The sequence below is a fragment of the Danio rerio genome, chromosome 10, assembly GCF_049306965.1.
Source record: "Danio rerio strain Tuebingen ecotype United States chromosome 10, GRCz12tu, whole genome shotgun sequence".
Classification (NCBI taxonomy): domain Eukaryota; kingdom Metazoa; phylum Chordata; class Actinopteri; order Cypriniformes; family Danionidae; genus Danio; species Danio rerio.
Window position 1 is genome coordinate 44,339,490 of NC_133185.1, and position 16,788 is coordinate 44,356,277.

Consider the following 16,788-nt stretch of genomic DNA (forward strand, 5'->3'; position numbering starts at 1 on the left):
GAGCTCTCTGATTGTCCACCTTCCTGTTTGATGCAGTGTGTCTAAAATCCTAGACAGAATGAGCTAGCAAGTGAACAAATGTTTTGCTCAGGGATTGTTTGGAATTATTTTCATGGATGAAACAATGACATTGAAAGACCAAACTATATTTAAAATATGTCACTCATTATTGATTTATTGTTGATCGGACTTATATAAAATCACTAACACATTTGCTCTTTGATCATTTGAAGTTTAATCTGCATTCACTCGATTATTTTCTTACTGAGAGAGAGTCTTTGTCTTGTTTGTAGTCTAAATATCTAAAACATCTCAAATCAAAAAGCATTTTACAGACAAGTATACATTTTTTCTTGTTTTTAATGTCAACATTAAGTGGAATTTTCTTTACAAGGCCATTGGGGTAGGCAAAATAATTGTTTTGGGGTAGAAATAAGATTGTTTGCTTACCCCTATTGGCTGATTGTTTTACTTCTTTACTTTTTTTATTTTACTACTTTACTTTTAAAGGGCACCATATGATGAAAATCCTCTTTTGTAAGCTATTTGGACAGAACTGTGAGCAAGCATAGTGTGTTCACAGTCATATTGGGGTGACAGAAACACAATGAGTCTGTTTTTTGAAATTTCCTCACGTTAAAATCGAATCCAAATCCCTCCCTATTTTAAAACAGACCGCAACATGACCGAAACTCTTACTTGCCTGGAAGAGCTTGATTAGCTTGCCCGGGTGTTTCTGATTGAAGTTGGAACTAAACATTGCAGGACACCGGCCCTTTTAGGACCTAGTCTGGACATAGTAGATATAAACTCGGCCCTTGCATAAACACCCAGATTAACACACGCAGATAAAACTTGATCCTCGCATAAACACCTAAATTTGTACAATTTGTTTGTAAGGCTAAATACAAATAAAAAGTGAACATTGTTTTTTTGTACTGTGTATATATATATATTGTGCTGTAGGGTGATATGGCTGTAAAACAAATGAGTTTAGCTGTATTTTTTTATTTGCTGTTTTTTATGCTGTTGTCTTTACCTTTGGTCAACTTTTGTTAACTTAAAGTGCATCATAAATAAAGTTGGTTTTTGACTCTAAGGGCTCTATTTTGTCTGTCTATGCACAAAGCACAGGGTGCAAACGCTTTAAAGGCGTGTCAGAATCCACTTTTGCTAATATAAGTATGGAAAATCCGCTTTGCGTCGTGGCGCATGATCTAAAAGGGTTGAGCTTATTTTCTTAATTAGTTATAGGTGTGTTTTGTGAATAATACAATCAGAGTTTCATCTCCTATTCCCTTTAAGAGCCAGTTGCATCGCGCCATGATGCATTTGCTATTTACATGACATAAATTAAGTGTAAGTGGAAAAACTGAGTAATTCACTAGCAAGAAAACAGTTAAACAGAGCATCTACAGCGCGAGAATGAGAGATAAATGATCTACTTTCACTTTCGCTCTCGTGGATTGGGAAACCTTTACGCACAGACATCAATGAGCCTATAAATAATTAATTTAGTTTGTTAAGCACAAAGATTTGTTTCAATACTATTTCTAAATTCAGTTCTATTTTCCAGCAAACGAATAAATGATCAATAATAACGAAGTGTGCTCTAACGAAGTGTGAGTTATATCCTAAAACACATGCTGTGCCCCCCATACGGTCTAAAACCTGACAGGTGGGCAAATCTAAGCTTGGTTTTAATAAAACAAATATAAATATGGATATAATAAATAATACTGCTAATAATAATAACATTATACAAAAACAAATCGTTATGAATGAACTGAAAAAGCCTCCCGAGATGAAGAAGGCATGAAGGCAGTGGTTTTTAAATTTGTGTAGGCTAGAAAATAATATGTTTTGTAATATTTTAAACTTTTATATTTATATCCTATATATATATCCTTATTATATCCTATATTTATCCTTAATATTTTAATTATTTTTCATATATAAAGATATTTGTGTTTTGCTCTACATCTTGTGTGTATTAAGCAGTGTGTAAGCGAGGAGCACAACTAACACGCTCTGCGCTGGACAATAGACCGGCTTTGTTCTGGTCTACTGAAAAATCTATTATAGTTTCTCAAAATAGCAACGCGCCAGCAATGCGCCACAGAACGCCTTCCATTTTAGATCAGAACGCCTATGGGCGCACATATGAGCGCAAATGCATTTGCTATTTAAACAGCGTAGCGCAATACGTCAAATCGACTCTTGCGCCAAGCTGAAACTAGCGAACAACAATTGCGTCACGCCTTGCGCCACATTGCGCCGCCGCCGGGTGTATGATAGGGCCCTAAATGTGATTGTGACTTGTATATTTCAGTTCCTGTTGGATGTGCTGAGAGATCCTGGTGTTATGAAGAAAGAGGGATAAACAGCAGAGAGCTGCTTAATGCACGGAAACTGAAAAAACATCTCTATCCCACATCTGCTGCAGGAGTATCTGTTGAAGATGTGAAACTGAAGACACAAACACTCGAACACTTCTCAAGAGGCCAGAGATTGTGAGCATGCATTTGATTTGTTTGGTATTTTCAAATATTTATTTGCTTAGAAGTCAAATTATAGAGCTTATGCTGACCTATTTTCTGTGAAATAACTTTTTTTTTTTTATCCTCTTAAGACCCAAGGTGTTTTTTACATGCATTTTTTATTTCTCTTTGCTATTTGGGCTTATTGGAACCTAATTAGAATAAAAACCTTAGTATTATCTTTTGATATGATGTAGTTTTAGAGAAAAATTATGTCTATATATGTGAACTTGTGATCTGAATTTACATAAAAAACTTTTTCCCGAATTTTTTTAATGCAAATTTAACATATAATTCTTTTTCTTTATTATTTGTTTTGACTATCAGAGTGTAAAAACAACATTTTTTTCCAATTTTGGACAGTTAAAAATAGGGTTTGAGACATTTCATATGCTGCAAAACAGTTACAGGATTACACTGTATGTCTGTAACAAAATATAAAACATTTAAAGTATTTTAAATAGAGACTTAAGAGCTAAAATGTGCTGTCCACGTTGACACTCAGGCCCTAGGAATATACTGTACAGACAGTTTGGTGTAAATTCTATAAATCATGTTGTACATTGCAGGGATGAGTTTGATTTAAGATTTTGGACATGCACAGTTTAGATTAAAGTTGTGTTTTGATTTAGGGTCAGTTAATTAACTTGCTTTGATGTCTCTAAAAATACCACTCACAAATGATGCTGTATAACTCTGAATCGGACCCTTTTAGGCTTTGATCCTAATTGTACCATTTTGGTGACTGTCTCTTTAAATTCAAATGAGATTGTACTCTTTTCAAAAAAGGGCGGAGCTACAAATGCCTGTGCATCAATATTAGTGGCAGTTTCAAAAACAAGACTAACATCCTATGCAAATGAGGGAGAGATGGTCACTAATGGGCGGGGCTTTTCTCCTCTGATGCAAGTGCAAAGGGAGAATCAGGGTATTTCTGCAGACTGTTCTGATAAAGTCTGAATATAAAACTAGAATTAAGAATTTGTTACAATTGGAAACTGGTTATATTCACAGACTGTTGCCACACAACTGTGTTACAAGTGGTTTTTGCATAATAGGTCCCCTTAAAAACATCTTTATTCATGCCCCGTTTAAACTAATGTGTTTTAGTTTGAAAACGCATAAGTTTTGCTATGGTTACGCCATCCTTCCACACTATGCCGGAGTTTTCGAGCGCTGAAAACGGAGCATTTTGGAAACGCTGGAGAGGCCGTTTTCATTCTAAAACACTTCTGCTCCATCTCAGTGTGGATGGGGGGAAAACGATGACATCTGAAAACGGAGGCGGGGCTGCAGACATTCGCTACCTGATTGGGGCTTTTTTGTCATTTGTATCCTTCCCTCGTTCATCAAACCCCTGTCACATGACTATAACACATGGCTTTAACGCTACCAGAAGACAGCAGACCAGCCTTCAATGTAAACAACATGGGCACAGAAATGGGAGCTTTGTTTGCACTATTGTCTGTTTTAGGCGCCATTGTGCAGTTATTCATTTGTTACATTTAGTAACAACCCGACCTCGTCGTCTGTCCACAAAAATATTTCTCTTGCTTTTCTTTGCCATCGCGTTCATTGTTCAAGCGGCATTTGTTGACTAACAATAACCAAAGACACATGCTTCCTGTTTATACTAGAACGCGCATGCCCAGAGTGCGCGAATGGTCACGTGATATATGTTTTTGGTGGCGTTGTGTGGACAGAGATATGTTCAGAAATGCTAGGTGAAATGCTAGTGAGCAAACGCCGAAATCTAAAATGCAGTTTTAAAACTAAAACGCACTAGTGTAAACGGGGCCTCATTGTTCATTGTTTAGTTTTTTTTTTACAGCATTTCAAAACACATTTTAACTTTTATTGTTGCATTTTCACAACCAAAGGTTCAATTAATATCGTCTTTATTGCCACAGATAAAAGACATGCCGAAGAGAAAGGATGTCCTGGCACTCATTTTAATTGTATTACCGTGGACTTTACTCATCACGCTTTGGCATCAACGTGCTGGAAATCCACTTCTGCCGATACCTAGAGGTAAATACTAAAATTGCAAATCAGTCATGCTAATCATAAAAACTATCTCACTAGCTATGTTTCCATCCACCTATTTTTATGCGCATTTTGCATATGCGCTTAAAAAAATGGTTGATGGAAACGCCATGATGCGCATAGATTTTGAAAATGTGCATAAAAAACTTATGCATGTGATTTTGTGATAAGAGACCATGTGATGATGAAATGTGCGTAAATAAACAAACCAGCAGGCTGAGCACACTGCAAAGCATCTGAAATGTTGTTTTGGTCATTCTAAAACACCTTACCGTTTAAGTATTAGTGTTATTATATTATTAATGACCTCCAGAATCAAGAGCGTTTGTGCTCCGCATCTGACACTTTCAAACGCCACCACGCGTTCACTGCGTGTCAGGATTACCTTCTGAGGTGCAAGTGCTTTATTAGATGAAGAAAAGATTGACGCAGCTTCTCCTACTGCAGCAAATTCCGTTTTTTACTGTTGATATTTGGCGCCAGTTAATCAGGAAGTGCCGATTTTGTTCGCTTTGACTCGCTGGATGGAAACGCTGCTTTATTCGCACGTCTTTCATGCCATAATCCAGTTTTGCGCAAAAAGCTCATCCGCATTTTTGGATGGAAACATAGCTACTGACCTTCAGATCAAGACTAAAAATGACACATTGTCTAATTGTTGTCGTCCTGTGGTCTCATGTCCTTTTTACTAATAGTTGATAATGTGTCTAATCCTGGTTTATGTCTTCTCAACGACGAATCTCATTTCTATATAAGTACACTAAAGAAGAGAAAGTTGTTTGCTGGTTTTACAGCTGCAAAGAAGGCAATCATGCAAAGCTGGTTTACTCCACATGTGTGCAATAACATTTTAGTTACATAGCCTCAAAATAATGACTTGTGAAGGTACAATAGCCCAAATTAATAAGGTTAAACCTAGTAACACTGATGGATGGCAATGTTTTCTTTTAGCATTTTAGACTATATTAAGGAATGACCATGTAAAGGTTTTTTTTCTTCTTCTCTTTCCGTTTGAAAATTGTTAAAATGTCTGTTGCTCCGCCTTTCCTATTTGTTTGTTTGAATGTCTTTTATTTTGTTAATATAAAGGCAATAAAACGTTGCTCACAAAGAAAGTGACACATTGTAGCGTTTTTCAGCCATATTAGTTTCGTTTCACACCAGTCCGACAGCTCTGAACTGAACCAATTTTTGTTTCGTAATATACAGGGTGGGACATTTATATGGATACACCTTAATGAAATGGGAATAGTTGATGATTTTAACGTCCTGTTTGTGGCACATTAGTGTATGTGAGGGGGCAAACTTTTCAAGATGGGTGGTGACCATGGTGGCCTTTTTGAAGTCGGCCATCTTGGATCCGACTTTTGGTTTTTTTAATAGGAAGAGGGTCATGTGACACATCAAACTCATTGGAAAATTCACAAGAAAAACAATGGTGTGCTTGGTTTTAACATAACTATATTCTTTCATGAGTTATTTACAAGTTTCTGACCACTTATAAAATGTGTTCAATGTGCTGCCCATCGTGTTGGATTGTCAATGCAACCCTCTTCTCCTACTCTTCACACACTCTTAATGGCCACCAAGGTCACCACCCATGTTAAAAAGTTTGCCCCCTCACATATATTAATGTGCCACAAACACCTGAACTGTGCAATTAAAAAAATAGACCCTTATGACTTTTTCTTAATCAGGGGTGTCTAAACTAGGTTCTAGAGGGCCAGTGTCCTGTAGAATTTAGCTTAAACTTGCTGTAACACTTGCAAGTTGGGGGTGGAGGTTGGGTTGGGGGGTGTTGGTGATCACAAAGTGAAGGGGCACTCTTTTTCATTTGAGGGGCATGTATTCTCCAAAAGAAAAAAGGGTAGCTCACCACATACTGTTTTTAAAAGGGAAGTATGTGATTTTGGACGCATTGGCAGCTTATGTCTAAAAAGAGCTTGATTAGTTGGTGCAGGTGTGTCTAATTGCAGTTGGAGCTAAACTCTGTAGGATGGCGGCCCACCACGACCGGATTTGGGCCCCCTTGTTCTATATGTTAACCCATATGTTTTACTAAAGTAAAGGAGTCTGGATTAATTTAGGCTTGACTTCATTTTTGATATTGTGCATCCCCATATTTTGTTTTTAATGGACAGATAACAGAACCGGGACAAGTAAAGCTCACCAGAGAAGCTTTAGGCTCCAGAAGCCCTGTCTGTCGGAGAACAAGCACATCCCTGAAGTCACCCGTATGAAGTCCATCCACAGCCGCTCTCCAGCATGGAGCAACGCTTTACCAACTCTCCACATAATAACACCAACCTACAGCAGGCCGGTCCAGAAAGCAGAGCTGACCAGACTCGCCAACACTCTTCTGCATGTCCCAAACCTTCACTGGCTGCTGGTGGAGGACTCGGCACAGAAAACTCCGCTCGTGTCCCGACTTTTGGAGAACAGCAGACTCAATTACACACACTTGAATGTCGAGACGCCTCCGAACCTCAAAGTGCAACGGACGAAATTTAGAAATGCACGCATCCCTCGTGGCACCATGCAGAGGAACCTGGCTCTCCGCTGGCTGCGGGCGAACATTGGCCCACGCTTGGGACAGTCAGGAGTCGTGTATTTTGCAGATGATGATAACACGTATAGTTTGGAGCTGTTTGAGGAGGTACGGTACATTTGGTTCTCGATATATATTATCAATTTCAAATCAACATCATTTAATATCAAATATCCACTTGTTAAGTCGTGACGTATTGAATACTGTTTCCAGGTTTGGGAAACACTGCTCGAGGCTAGCTTTTAACAGCAGATGGCGTTCAGCAGATGGCGCTCTAGGCTAATTTTTACCAGCTGATGGTGCTCTAGGCTAGTTTTTAACAGCAGATGGCGCTAGGCTAGTTTTTAACATTAGATGGCGCTCTAGGCTAGTTTTTAACAGCAGATAGCGCTCTAGGCTAGTTTTTACAGCAGATGGTGCTCTAGGCTTGTTTTAAACATTAAACGGTGCTCTAGGCTAGTTTTTAACAGTAAATGGCGCTCTAGGCTAGTTTTTAACAGCAGATAGTGCTCTAGGCTAGTTTTTAACAGCAGATGGTGCTCTAGGCTTGTTTTTAACAGCAGATGGTGCTCTAGGCTTGTTTCAAACAGCAGATGGTGTTCTAGGCTTGTTTTAAACAGTAGATGGCGCTCTAGGCTAGTTTTTAAACGGCAGATGGCGCTCTAGGCTAGTTTTTACCAGCAGATGGCGCTCTAGGCTTGTTTTAAACAGCAGATGGCGCTCTAGGCTAGTTTTTAACAGCAGATGGCGCTCTAGGCTAGTTTTTAACAGCAGATGCCGCTCTAGGCTAGTTTTTCAACAGCAGCTGGCGCTCTTGGCTAGTTTTTACCAGCAGATGGTGCTCTAGGCTAGTTTTTACCAGCAGATGGTGCTCTGGGCTAGTTTTTAACAGCAGATGGTGCTCTAGGCTTGTTTTAAACAGTAGATGGCGCTCTAGGCTTGTTTCAAATGGCAGATGGTGCTCTAGGCTAGTTTTTAACAGTAGATGGCGCTCTATGCTTATTTTTACCAGCAGATGGTGCTTTAGGCTAGTTTTTAACAGCAGATGGCGCTCTAGGCTAGTTTTTAACAGCAGATGGTGCTCTAGGCTTGTTTTAAACAGTAGATGGCGCTCTAGGCTTGTTTTAAACAGTAGATGGCGCTCTAGGCTAGTTTTTAACAGCAGATGGTGCTCTAGGCTTGTTTTAAACAGCAGATGGAGCTCTAGGCTTGTTTCAAACAGCAGATGTTGCTCTAGGCTTGTTTTAAACAGTAGATGGCGCTCTAGGCTAGTTTTTAACAGCAGATGGCGCTCTAGGCTTGTTTTAAACAGCAGATGGCTCTCTAGGCTAGTTTTTAATAGCAGATGGTGCTCTAGGCTATTTTTTAACAGCAGATGGTGCTCTAGGCTATTTTTTAACAGCAGATGGTGCTCTAGGCTAGTTTTTCAACAGCAGATGGCGCTCTTGGGTAGTTTTAAACAGCAAATGGTGCTCTAGGCTAGTTTTTAAACAGCAGATGGCGCTCTTGGGTAGTTTAAAACAGCAAATGGCGCTCTAGGCTAGTTTTTAAACAGCAGATGGCGCTCTAGGCTAGTTTTTCAACAGCAGCTGGCGCTCTTGGCTAGTTTTGAACAGCAAATGGCGCTCTAGGCTATTTTTTAAACAGCACATGGCACTCTAGGCTTGTTTTAAACAGCAGATGGTGCTCTAGGCTAGTTTTTAAATGGGATATGGTACTCTATGCTTGTTTTTAACAGCGGATGGCACTCTAGTCTTGTTTTGAACAGCAGATGGTGCTCTAGTCTTGTTTTAAACAGTAGATGGCGCTCTAGGCTTGTTTTAAACAGCAGATGGTTCTCTAGGGATGTTTTAAACAGCAGATGGTGCTCTAGGATTGTTTTAAACAGCAGATGGCGCTCTACGCTAGTTTTTACCAGCACATGTCGCTCTAGGTTAGTTTTTAAACAGGAGATGGCACTTTAGGCTAGTTTATATCAGCAAACAATCTTCTATGCCAGTGTTTTTAAACCCTGTTCCTGAAGGCACACCAACAATACACATTTTTAACCTCTCGCTAATCAAAAACCTGAATCAACTCATCAGAACATAAGAAGCGACTCTAAAGGCTGAAGTTAATGGGTCAGATAAAAGAGACATCCAAAATATGAACTGTTGGTGTGCCTCCAGGAACAGGGTTGGGAAATACTGCTCTAATGTCCATGATTCTTATACCACAGATGCGCTGGACTCATAAAGCATCAGTCTGGCCAGTTGCCTTCGTCGGAGGTCTCCGGTACGAATCGCCCAAAATCAACTCTCAGGGCAAAGTGTCCGGCTGGAGGACGGTTTTTGACCCTCGCCGACCTTTCGCCATCGACATGGCTGGGTTTGCCGTGAACCTTCAACTCATCCTGAGCAAGCCACAGGCCTACTTTAAGTTAAAAGGGGTAAAAGGTGGATATCAGGAGAGCAGTCTGTTACAGGACCTGGTCACCCTCAGTGACCTGGAGCCCAAAGCTGATAACTGCACAAAGGTGAGACCTAAAAATTAATCTTCATAACTTCTACAAGCATTTTTGGGGGGACATTGCATGCTGTCAGAAATAAAGGCATGAGTGTTTGTTAGGTACTAATAGAAAATAGGTTTTGTATAGTACCCTAATTAGCAATTTACTCCACATCACTTGAACTAATGATTCATGAATTGGAGACTCATTTTGACCAGACCATTTGAACTAGAGATTTGTGAAGTGTAGGCTGACTCTGAACTAATCATTTGAGCTAGTGATTCATAAACCAGAGAATCACTCTGATGTAATCATTTGAACTAGTGATTCGTGAACTAAAGACTCACTCTGAACTAATTATTTGAACTAGTGATTTGTGAATCAGAGATTCACTCTGAATGAATCATTTGAATTAGTGATTTGTGAACAAGAGACTCACTCTAAACTAATGATTTGTGAATCAGAGACTCGCTCTGAATGAATCATTTGAAGTAGTGATTTGTGAACCAGAGACTTACTCTGAACGAATCATTTGAACTTGTGATTCATGAACCGGAGAATCACACTGATTAAATCATTTGAACTAGTGATTTGTGAATCAGAGACTCACACTGAACAAATCATTTGAACTAGTGATTTGCGAATCAGAGACTCACACTGAACGAATCATTTGAATTAGTGATTAGTGAATGAGAGACTCACCCCAAACGAATCATTTAAAGTAGTGATTCATGAACCAGAGACTTACTCTGACTAATCATTTGAACTAGTGATTCATGAACTGGAGACTCACTCTGAATTAATCATTTAAACTAGTGATTCGTGAACCAGAGACTCACTCTGAACTAATCATTTGAACTAGTGATTCGTGAACTGGAGACTTACTCTGAATGAATCATTTAAACTAGTGATTCATGAACCTGAGACTCACTCTAAACCACAGGTGTCAAACTCAGTTCCAAAAGGGCCGCAGCTCTGCACAGTTTAGTTCCAACCCTAATTAAACACACCTGATCAGACTAATTGAGTCCTTCAGGCTTGTTTGAAACCTACAGGTAAGTGTGTTGGAGCAGGGTTGGAACTAGACTGTGCAGGGCTTCGGCCCTCCAGGAATTGAGTTTGACACCCCTGCTCTAAACTAATCATTTGAACTAATGATTCATGAACTGAAGACTTACTCTAAACGAATCATTTGAACTAGCGATTCATCAACCAGAGACTCACTCTGAGCAAATCATTTGAACTAGTGATTCGTGAACTCTTAACTTGCTTTGACCAGATCATTTGAACTCATTTCGTCTTTATTTTCAGGTTCTGGTTTGGCACACTCGAACAGAAAGACCCTTGCTAGTGAATGAAGGAAAAAAAGGATTCACAGATGGCAGGGTGGAAGTATGATGAACTGTTTCTATGTTGTTTTTAAGCAGAATAATACAGAGTATCATGACAAATCCTGATTATTTATTGCACTGAATTTAAAGTGTCCGGCTGGAAACATTGAGAACAACTCCTTACGAAGTACAATTCCTGCAGTCAAAAGCCTTGTATCTTTATAACATCTTCATTTATCCCAGAAAAATGCAATGGAGAACAGTCATTCTCATGGAGGGAAATAACTACTCGACCTCTGCATTGAATCACAGTCTGGTCTGAGTCAGCACTAACTGCCAGAAGACACAGTTAGTCTACTGATATTTGGCAGTCAGATTGGCATCAGCTCTGTTTTTGTTAGCTTCACAATATAATTCTGTCCACTCGGATGATCTCAGACCAGTTTGACATTTCAGTTTGACAATTTTAGCTAAGCACATGTTTCTCTGAGAGTTCAGCGGTTATGGATATACAAAGTAGTACACAAGGACACATTAATAAACTGTTTTACTCCAGTCAAAGTATTAGGTAGGTCTGTTAATTTTTTTAATCTACTATTTAAAATAGTACTGATTGATGAATGTTTATTTGTTTTGTAAAACTGACAGCTACTGTTGAAAATTCAAGTGCGCAAACAAGTAAAAATATATCATATAGCAAAACAAATATTCAAAATAAAATGTGTGTAAATGTGTGCTGGCAAATCTAAACAGACAATATTAAAACAGATTGCTACTGAGCAAATTAGGGTAACAGTATTGGAAGAACGCTATGCAAACATGTTAGTTTTAATATCTATTTATTTCTACAGAAACAGGAGGATGCGTGGGCCATTGGTAGATTTCGGAGACCAAAGACTCACTCTGAGCTAATCATTTGAACTAGTGATTCATGAACTGGAGACTCACTCTGAGCTAATCATTTGAACTAGTGATTCATGAACTGGAGACTCACTCTGAGCTAATCATTTGAACTAGTGATTCATGAACTGGAGACTCACTCTGAGCTAATCATTTGAACTAGTGATTCATGAACCAGAGACTTAAGCTGCGTCCCAAATCACATACTTATGCACTATTCTACGCCATTTTGTGGTACAAATAGTGTAAGTAGTGCGTTCACACTGAAAACTCTAAAAATAATAAGTGCACTTTAATTACCCGGATGATGCACTTATTCAGCCGCTAAAATGAAGAGTGTAATGATGGACACTTCACGCACTCAACGACCGCAGGTTTGCTCACGTAGCAGAAGGGGCGGAGCTATCAGACGCACATGTTGAATAACTTTATTTATTTTGGATTGTGAAAGCAAAATTCTCCTACGAGAGTGATTTTAGCGCCTCCCGATGGTGAGTGCGGCAATACTCGCGGCAGGTATTATTTGATAATTCGGTCGTTTATTTCACTGATTTGGCAACCGTCAAACATCATCAGGGAAACGGTTTGAATTTCCGCTTAGTAAAAAAACATTAGTGTGCCATTTGGGACGACACTACATACATGTACTATCCTGTTGAGTGTGTAAGTGCATAAGTACATAGTGCATGAGTGCATAGTGTGCCATTTGGGACACAGGTTTACTCTGAACTACTAGTAATTTGTGAACTGGAGACTCACTCTGAACTAGTAATTCGTAAACTCAAGACTCGCTCTGAACTAGTGATTTGTGAACCCGAGACTAATTCTGAACTAGTGATTCGTGAACCAAAGTCTCACTCTGAACTAGTGATTCATGAACCAGAGACTTACTCTGAACTACTAGTGATTCGTGAACCGGAGACTCACTCTGAACTACTAGTGATTCGTGTACCTGAGACACACTCTGAACTAATCATTTGAACTAGTGATTCATGAACCAGAGACTTACTCTGAACTACAAGTGATTCGTGAACCAGAGACTTACTCTGAACTAGTGATTCATGAACCGGAGACTTACTCTGAACTTCAAGTGATTCGTGAACCGGAGACTTACTCTGAACTAATGAATCGTGAACCAGAGACTCACTCTGAACGAATCATTTGAACTAGTGATTCGTGAACCAGAGACTCACTCTGAACGAATCATTTGAACTAGTGATTTATGAACTGGAGACTCACTCTGAATGAATCATTTGAACTAGTGATTCATAAACCGGGGACTCACTCTGAATGAATCATTTGAACTAGTGATTTGTGAAATGGAGACTCACTCTGAATCATTTTAACCAGTGATTCGTAAACTGGAGACTCAAGCTGCGTCCCAAATGGCACACTATACACTATGCACTCATGCACTATGTACTTATGCACTTACACACTCAACAGGATAGTATATGTATGTAGTGTTGTCCCAAATGGCACACTAATGTTTTTTTACTAAGCGGAAATTCAAACCGTTTCCCTGATGACGTTTGACGGTTGCCAAATCAGTGAAATAAACAACCGAATTATCAAGTAATACCTGCCGTGAGTATTGCCGCATTAACCATCGGGAGGCGCTATAATCACTCTCATAGTAGAACTTTGCTTTTACCATCCAAAATAAATAAAGTTATCCAACATGTGCGTCCGATAGCTCCGCCCCTTCCGCTACGTAAGCAAACCTGCGGTCGTTGAGTGCGTGAAGTGTCCATCATTCCACACTTCATTTAACCGGCTGAATGAGTGCATCATCCGGGTAATTAAAGTGCACTTAATGTTTTTAGAGTTTTCAGTGTGAACACACTACTTACACTATTTATACTACAAAATGGCGAAGAATAGTGCATAAGTATGCGATTTGGGACGCAGCTTCACTTTGACCTAATCATTGGAACTAGTGATTCATGAACCGAAGACTCACTCTGAACTACTTGTGATTCGTAAACTGAGGACTGACTCTAAACTAATCATTTGAACTAGTGATTCATAAATATGCAACTTGCTCAGTTACTGCCCATCAGTGTGATGTTTTGTTTGGCAGATGAAATCTTTAGGCAAAATGACTGTAGCACAAACAAGCGACACGTTTAATTTGCACAAACTTCACACCATAAATACAGTCATTTGACATAAATCAATTTAAACATTTTTTTATTCTCAGAAGGCAAAACAAAATGATAAGGCTGGTCTCTACAGTAGACACTCTAATATTAATATAAATAGCCAGCGCAGCTGTCAAAGTGTTCATATAAAAATACATCAAAATGTACCTCCACCACTACTTCCAGCAAGAAACAGTATGAGCGACAATCAAAACAATACAATGCTAACAAACGCAAACACACTCACTACTGTTAAAACGAGCATTTGAATGCAAAACTACACACACGGTCAACTGCTAGACTGCACTTTGTCATAAAAATGTTTTAAAAATGTGTTTAAAAAGGCATGGAATGTGAAGCCATGTTATTAATACAAGTTTGCTATGACTGCTTTAACAATTTATCTGTGCCATTTATTTTATTGTTGTGTTTCTTTTATGGCCACTTTAATAGAGTTTATGCCTGCGAGTGTACAGTCCTGTGCCTGCATAAGATGATTTGCATAAAATGTGTTCATTAAATGTCAACCGTCATTCCCAGATCAGGAGAATCTTCGAATTGTGTTTTTAAATCCGCTTCTGCTTCTTCGAACACAATCACCTATTGAAGAGCAATAAAACAACATCAGATCCTCCCGAATCTGCCTGCATTTGTTAATGGTCCAAATATTCTGTTCAACATTCCAAATAACGTCACACAGATTCAGCTCTGATTGAAGAAATAATGTGGAGTTTGCATGTTCTCCCTGCGTTCGCATGGGTTTTCTCCGGGTGCTCCGGTTTCCCCCACAAGTCCAAAGACATGCGGTGAATTGGGTAAGCTAAAGGCCAGTCAAAAATGATTAGCAAAATTTACGAAAGGATTCGGATTAGTCTTAAAGCCTTCTGCGATTGATTATTTTTACAATTTATTATGAAATAGCTGTCAAAATAGGACAAATGTATGTAGCTCATGTATGGGACAAATTCTAGATCTTTGCGAGTGGGGGGAGGTCTGTTAAACTACTCAAATCCCCCCTGGTTATTGGCCTGTATTATTTCTAATAATTCTTTTTAAGATTTATTTTTGGTAGTTTTGCCCCTATTTGACAGGAAGTGATGTAGGAAAGAGAGGGGGGTAGGATCAGAAAAGGTCCATGAGCCGGGATTCGAACTCGGGATGCCGGGAGCCCTGCTGCATCATATGTCAATGCACTCACTAGAGGTCTGCATTCCCACGGCTGTACCATGGGAGCCTTGAGACCCAACCAGATTTCTTGCGGCGCAGGAATAAATTTTAGCTGTCGGTAACTCTGGTGTAAATTAAACGGCAGCGGGAGGGCTAACAATATAGCACTCCCGAATCCCGACATATCTGTGATTTCCTCATTTTCAAGCATTCAGCATCAAGCATTCAACATTACGATCTGCATTTTCCCTTCGCGTTTGATGTAAGCCCAGCATTAGAATGTTCGTAAGCCAATCAGAATCAAGCATTCGACATTACGATCTGCATTTTCCCTTCGCGTTTGGTGTAAACCCGGCATTAGAATGTTCATTAGCCAATCAGAGTCAAGCATTCAACATTACGATCCACATTTTCCGTTCGCGTTTGATGTAAGCCCAGCATTAGAATGTTCGTAAGCCAATCAGAATCAAGCATTCGACATTACGATCTGCATTTTCCCTTCGCGTTTAGTGTAAACCCAGCATTAGAATGTTCATTAGCCAATCAGAATCAAGCATTCAACATTACGATCTGCATTTTCCCTTCGCGTTTAGTGTAAACCCGACATTAGAATGTTCATTAGCCAATCAGAATCAAGCATTCAACATTACCATCTGGATTTTCCCTTTGCGTTTGGTGTAAACCCAGCATTAGAATGTTCATTAGCCAATCAGAATCAAGCATTCGACATTACGATCTGCATTTTCCCTTCGCGTTTGGTGTAAACCCAGCATTAGAATGTTCATTAGCCAATCAGAATCAAGCATTCGACATTACGATCTGCATTTTCCCTTCGCGTTTGGTGTAAACCCAGCATTAGAATGTTCATTAGCCAATCAGAATCAAGCATTCAACATTACGATCTGCATTTTCCCTTCGTGTTTAGTGTAAACCCAGCATTAAAATGTTCATTAGCCAATCAGCATCAAGCATTCAACATTACGATCTGCATTTTCCCTTCATGTTTAGTGTAAACCCGACATTTGAATGTTCATTAGCCAATCAGAATCAAGCATTCAACATTACCATCTGCATTTTCCCTTCGCGTTTAGTGTAAACCCGACATTAGAATGTTCATTAGCCAATCAGAATCAAGCATTCAACATTACGATCTGCATTTTCCCTTCGCGTTTAGTGTAAACCCAACATTAGAATGTTCATTAGCCAATCAGAATCAAGCATTCAACATTACGATCTGCATTTTCCCTTCGCGTTTAGTGTAAACCCAACATTAGAATGTTCATTAGCCAATCAGAATCAAGCATTCAACATTACGATCTGCATTTTCCCTTCGTGTTTAGTGTAAACCCAACATTAGAATGTTCATTAGCCAATCAGAATCAAGCATTCAACATTACGATCTGCATTTTCCCTTCATGTTTAGTGTAAACCCAGCATTAAAATGTTCATTAGCCAATCAGCATCAAGCATTCAACATTACGATCTGCATTTTCCCTTCATGTTTAGTGTAAACCCGACATTTGAATGTTCATTAGCCAATCAGAATCAAGCATTCAACATTACCATCTGGATTTTCCCTTTGTGTTTAGTGTAAACCCAGCATTAGAATGTTCATTAGCCAATC

The 16,788-nt window shown here is 39.2% G+C and overlaps 2 protein-coding genes across 14 annotated transcripts in view; one reads left to right on the forward strand and one right to left on the reverse strand.

The window, feature by feature from the left end:
* The window catches only part of b3gat1b (beta-1,3-glucuronyltransferase 1 (glucuronosyltransferase P) b), a 44,212-nt gene that overhangs the window by 13,657 nt on the left and 13,767 nt on the right, over positions 1–16,788 (forward strand). For 2 of the 5 annotated variants that reach the window (XR_012386529.1, XR_012386530.1), the window contains 6 exons: positions 2,333–2,513; positions 4,451–4,571; positions 6,728–7,242; positions 9,353–9,649; positions 10,934–11,766; positions 13,765–14,631. Coding sequence is in view for 3 of the 5 variants with exons in the window: in XM_005169207.6 (XP_005169264.1) it covers positions 4,460–4,571; positions 6,728–7,242; positions 9,353–9,649; positions 10,934–11,020 (1,011 nt within the window). In the remaining 2 variants the exon portion in view is untranslated. Of the gene's footprint in view, positions 1–2,332; positions 2,514–4,450; positions 4,572–6,727; positions 7,243–9,352; positions 9,650–10,933; positions 12,081–13,764; positions 14,632–16,788 lie in introns of those variants that run through there. The other 3 variants (XM_073915121.1, XM_073915120.1, XM_005169207.6) reach the window with 2 other exon arrangements.
* Positions 14,030–16,788, reverse strand: part of LOC100332851 (beta-galactosidase-1-like protein 2) — a 33,757-nt gene continuing 30,998 nt past the window's right edge. For all 9 annotated transcript variants that reach the window (XR_012386528.1, XR_012386525.1, XR_012386524.1 and 6 more), the window contains one exon: positions 14,030–14,597. Coding sequence is in view for 4 of the 9 variants with exons in the window: in XM_073915119.1 (XP_073771220.1) it covers positions 14,514–14,597 (84 nt within the window). In the remaining 5 variants the exon portion in view is untranslated. The remainder of the gene's footprint in view (positions 14,598–16,788) is intronic.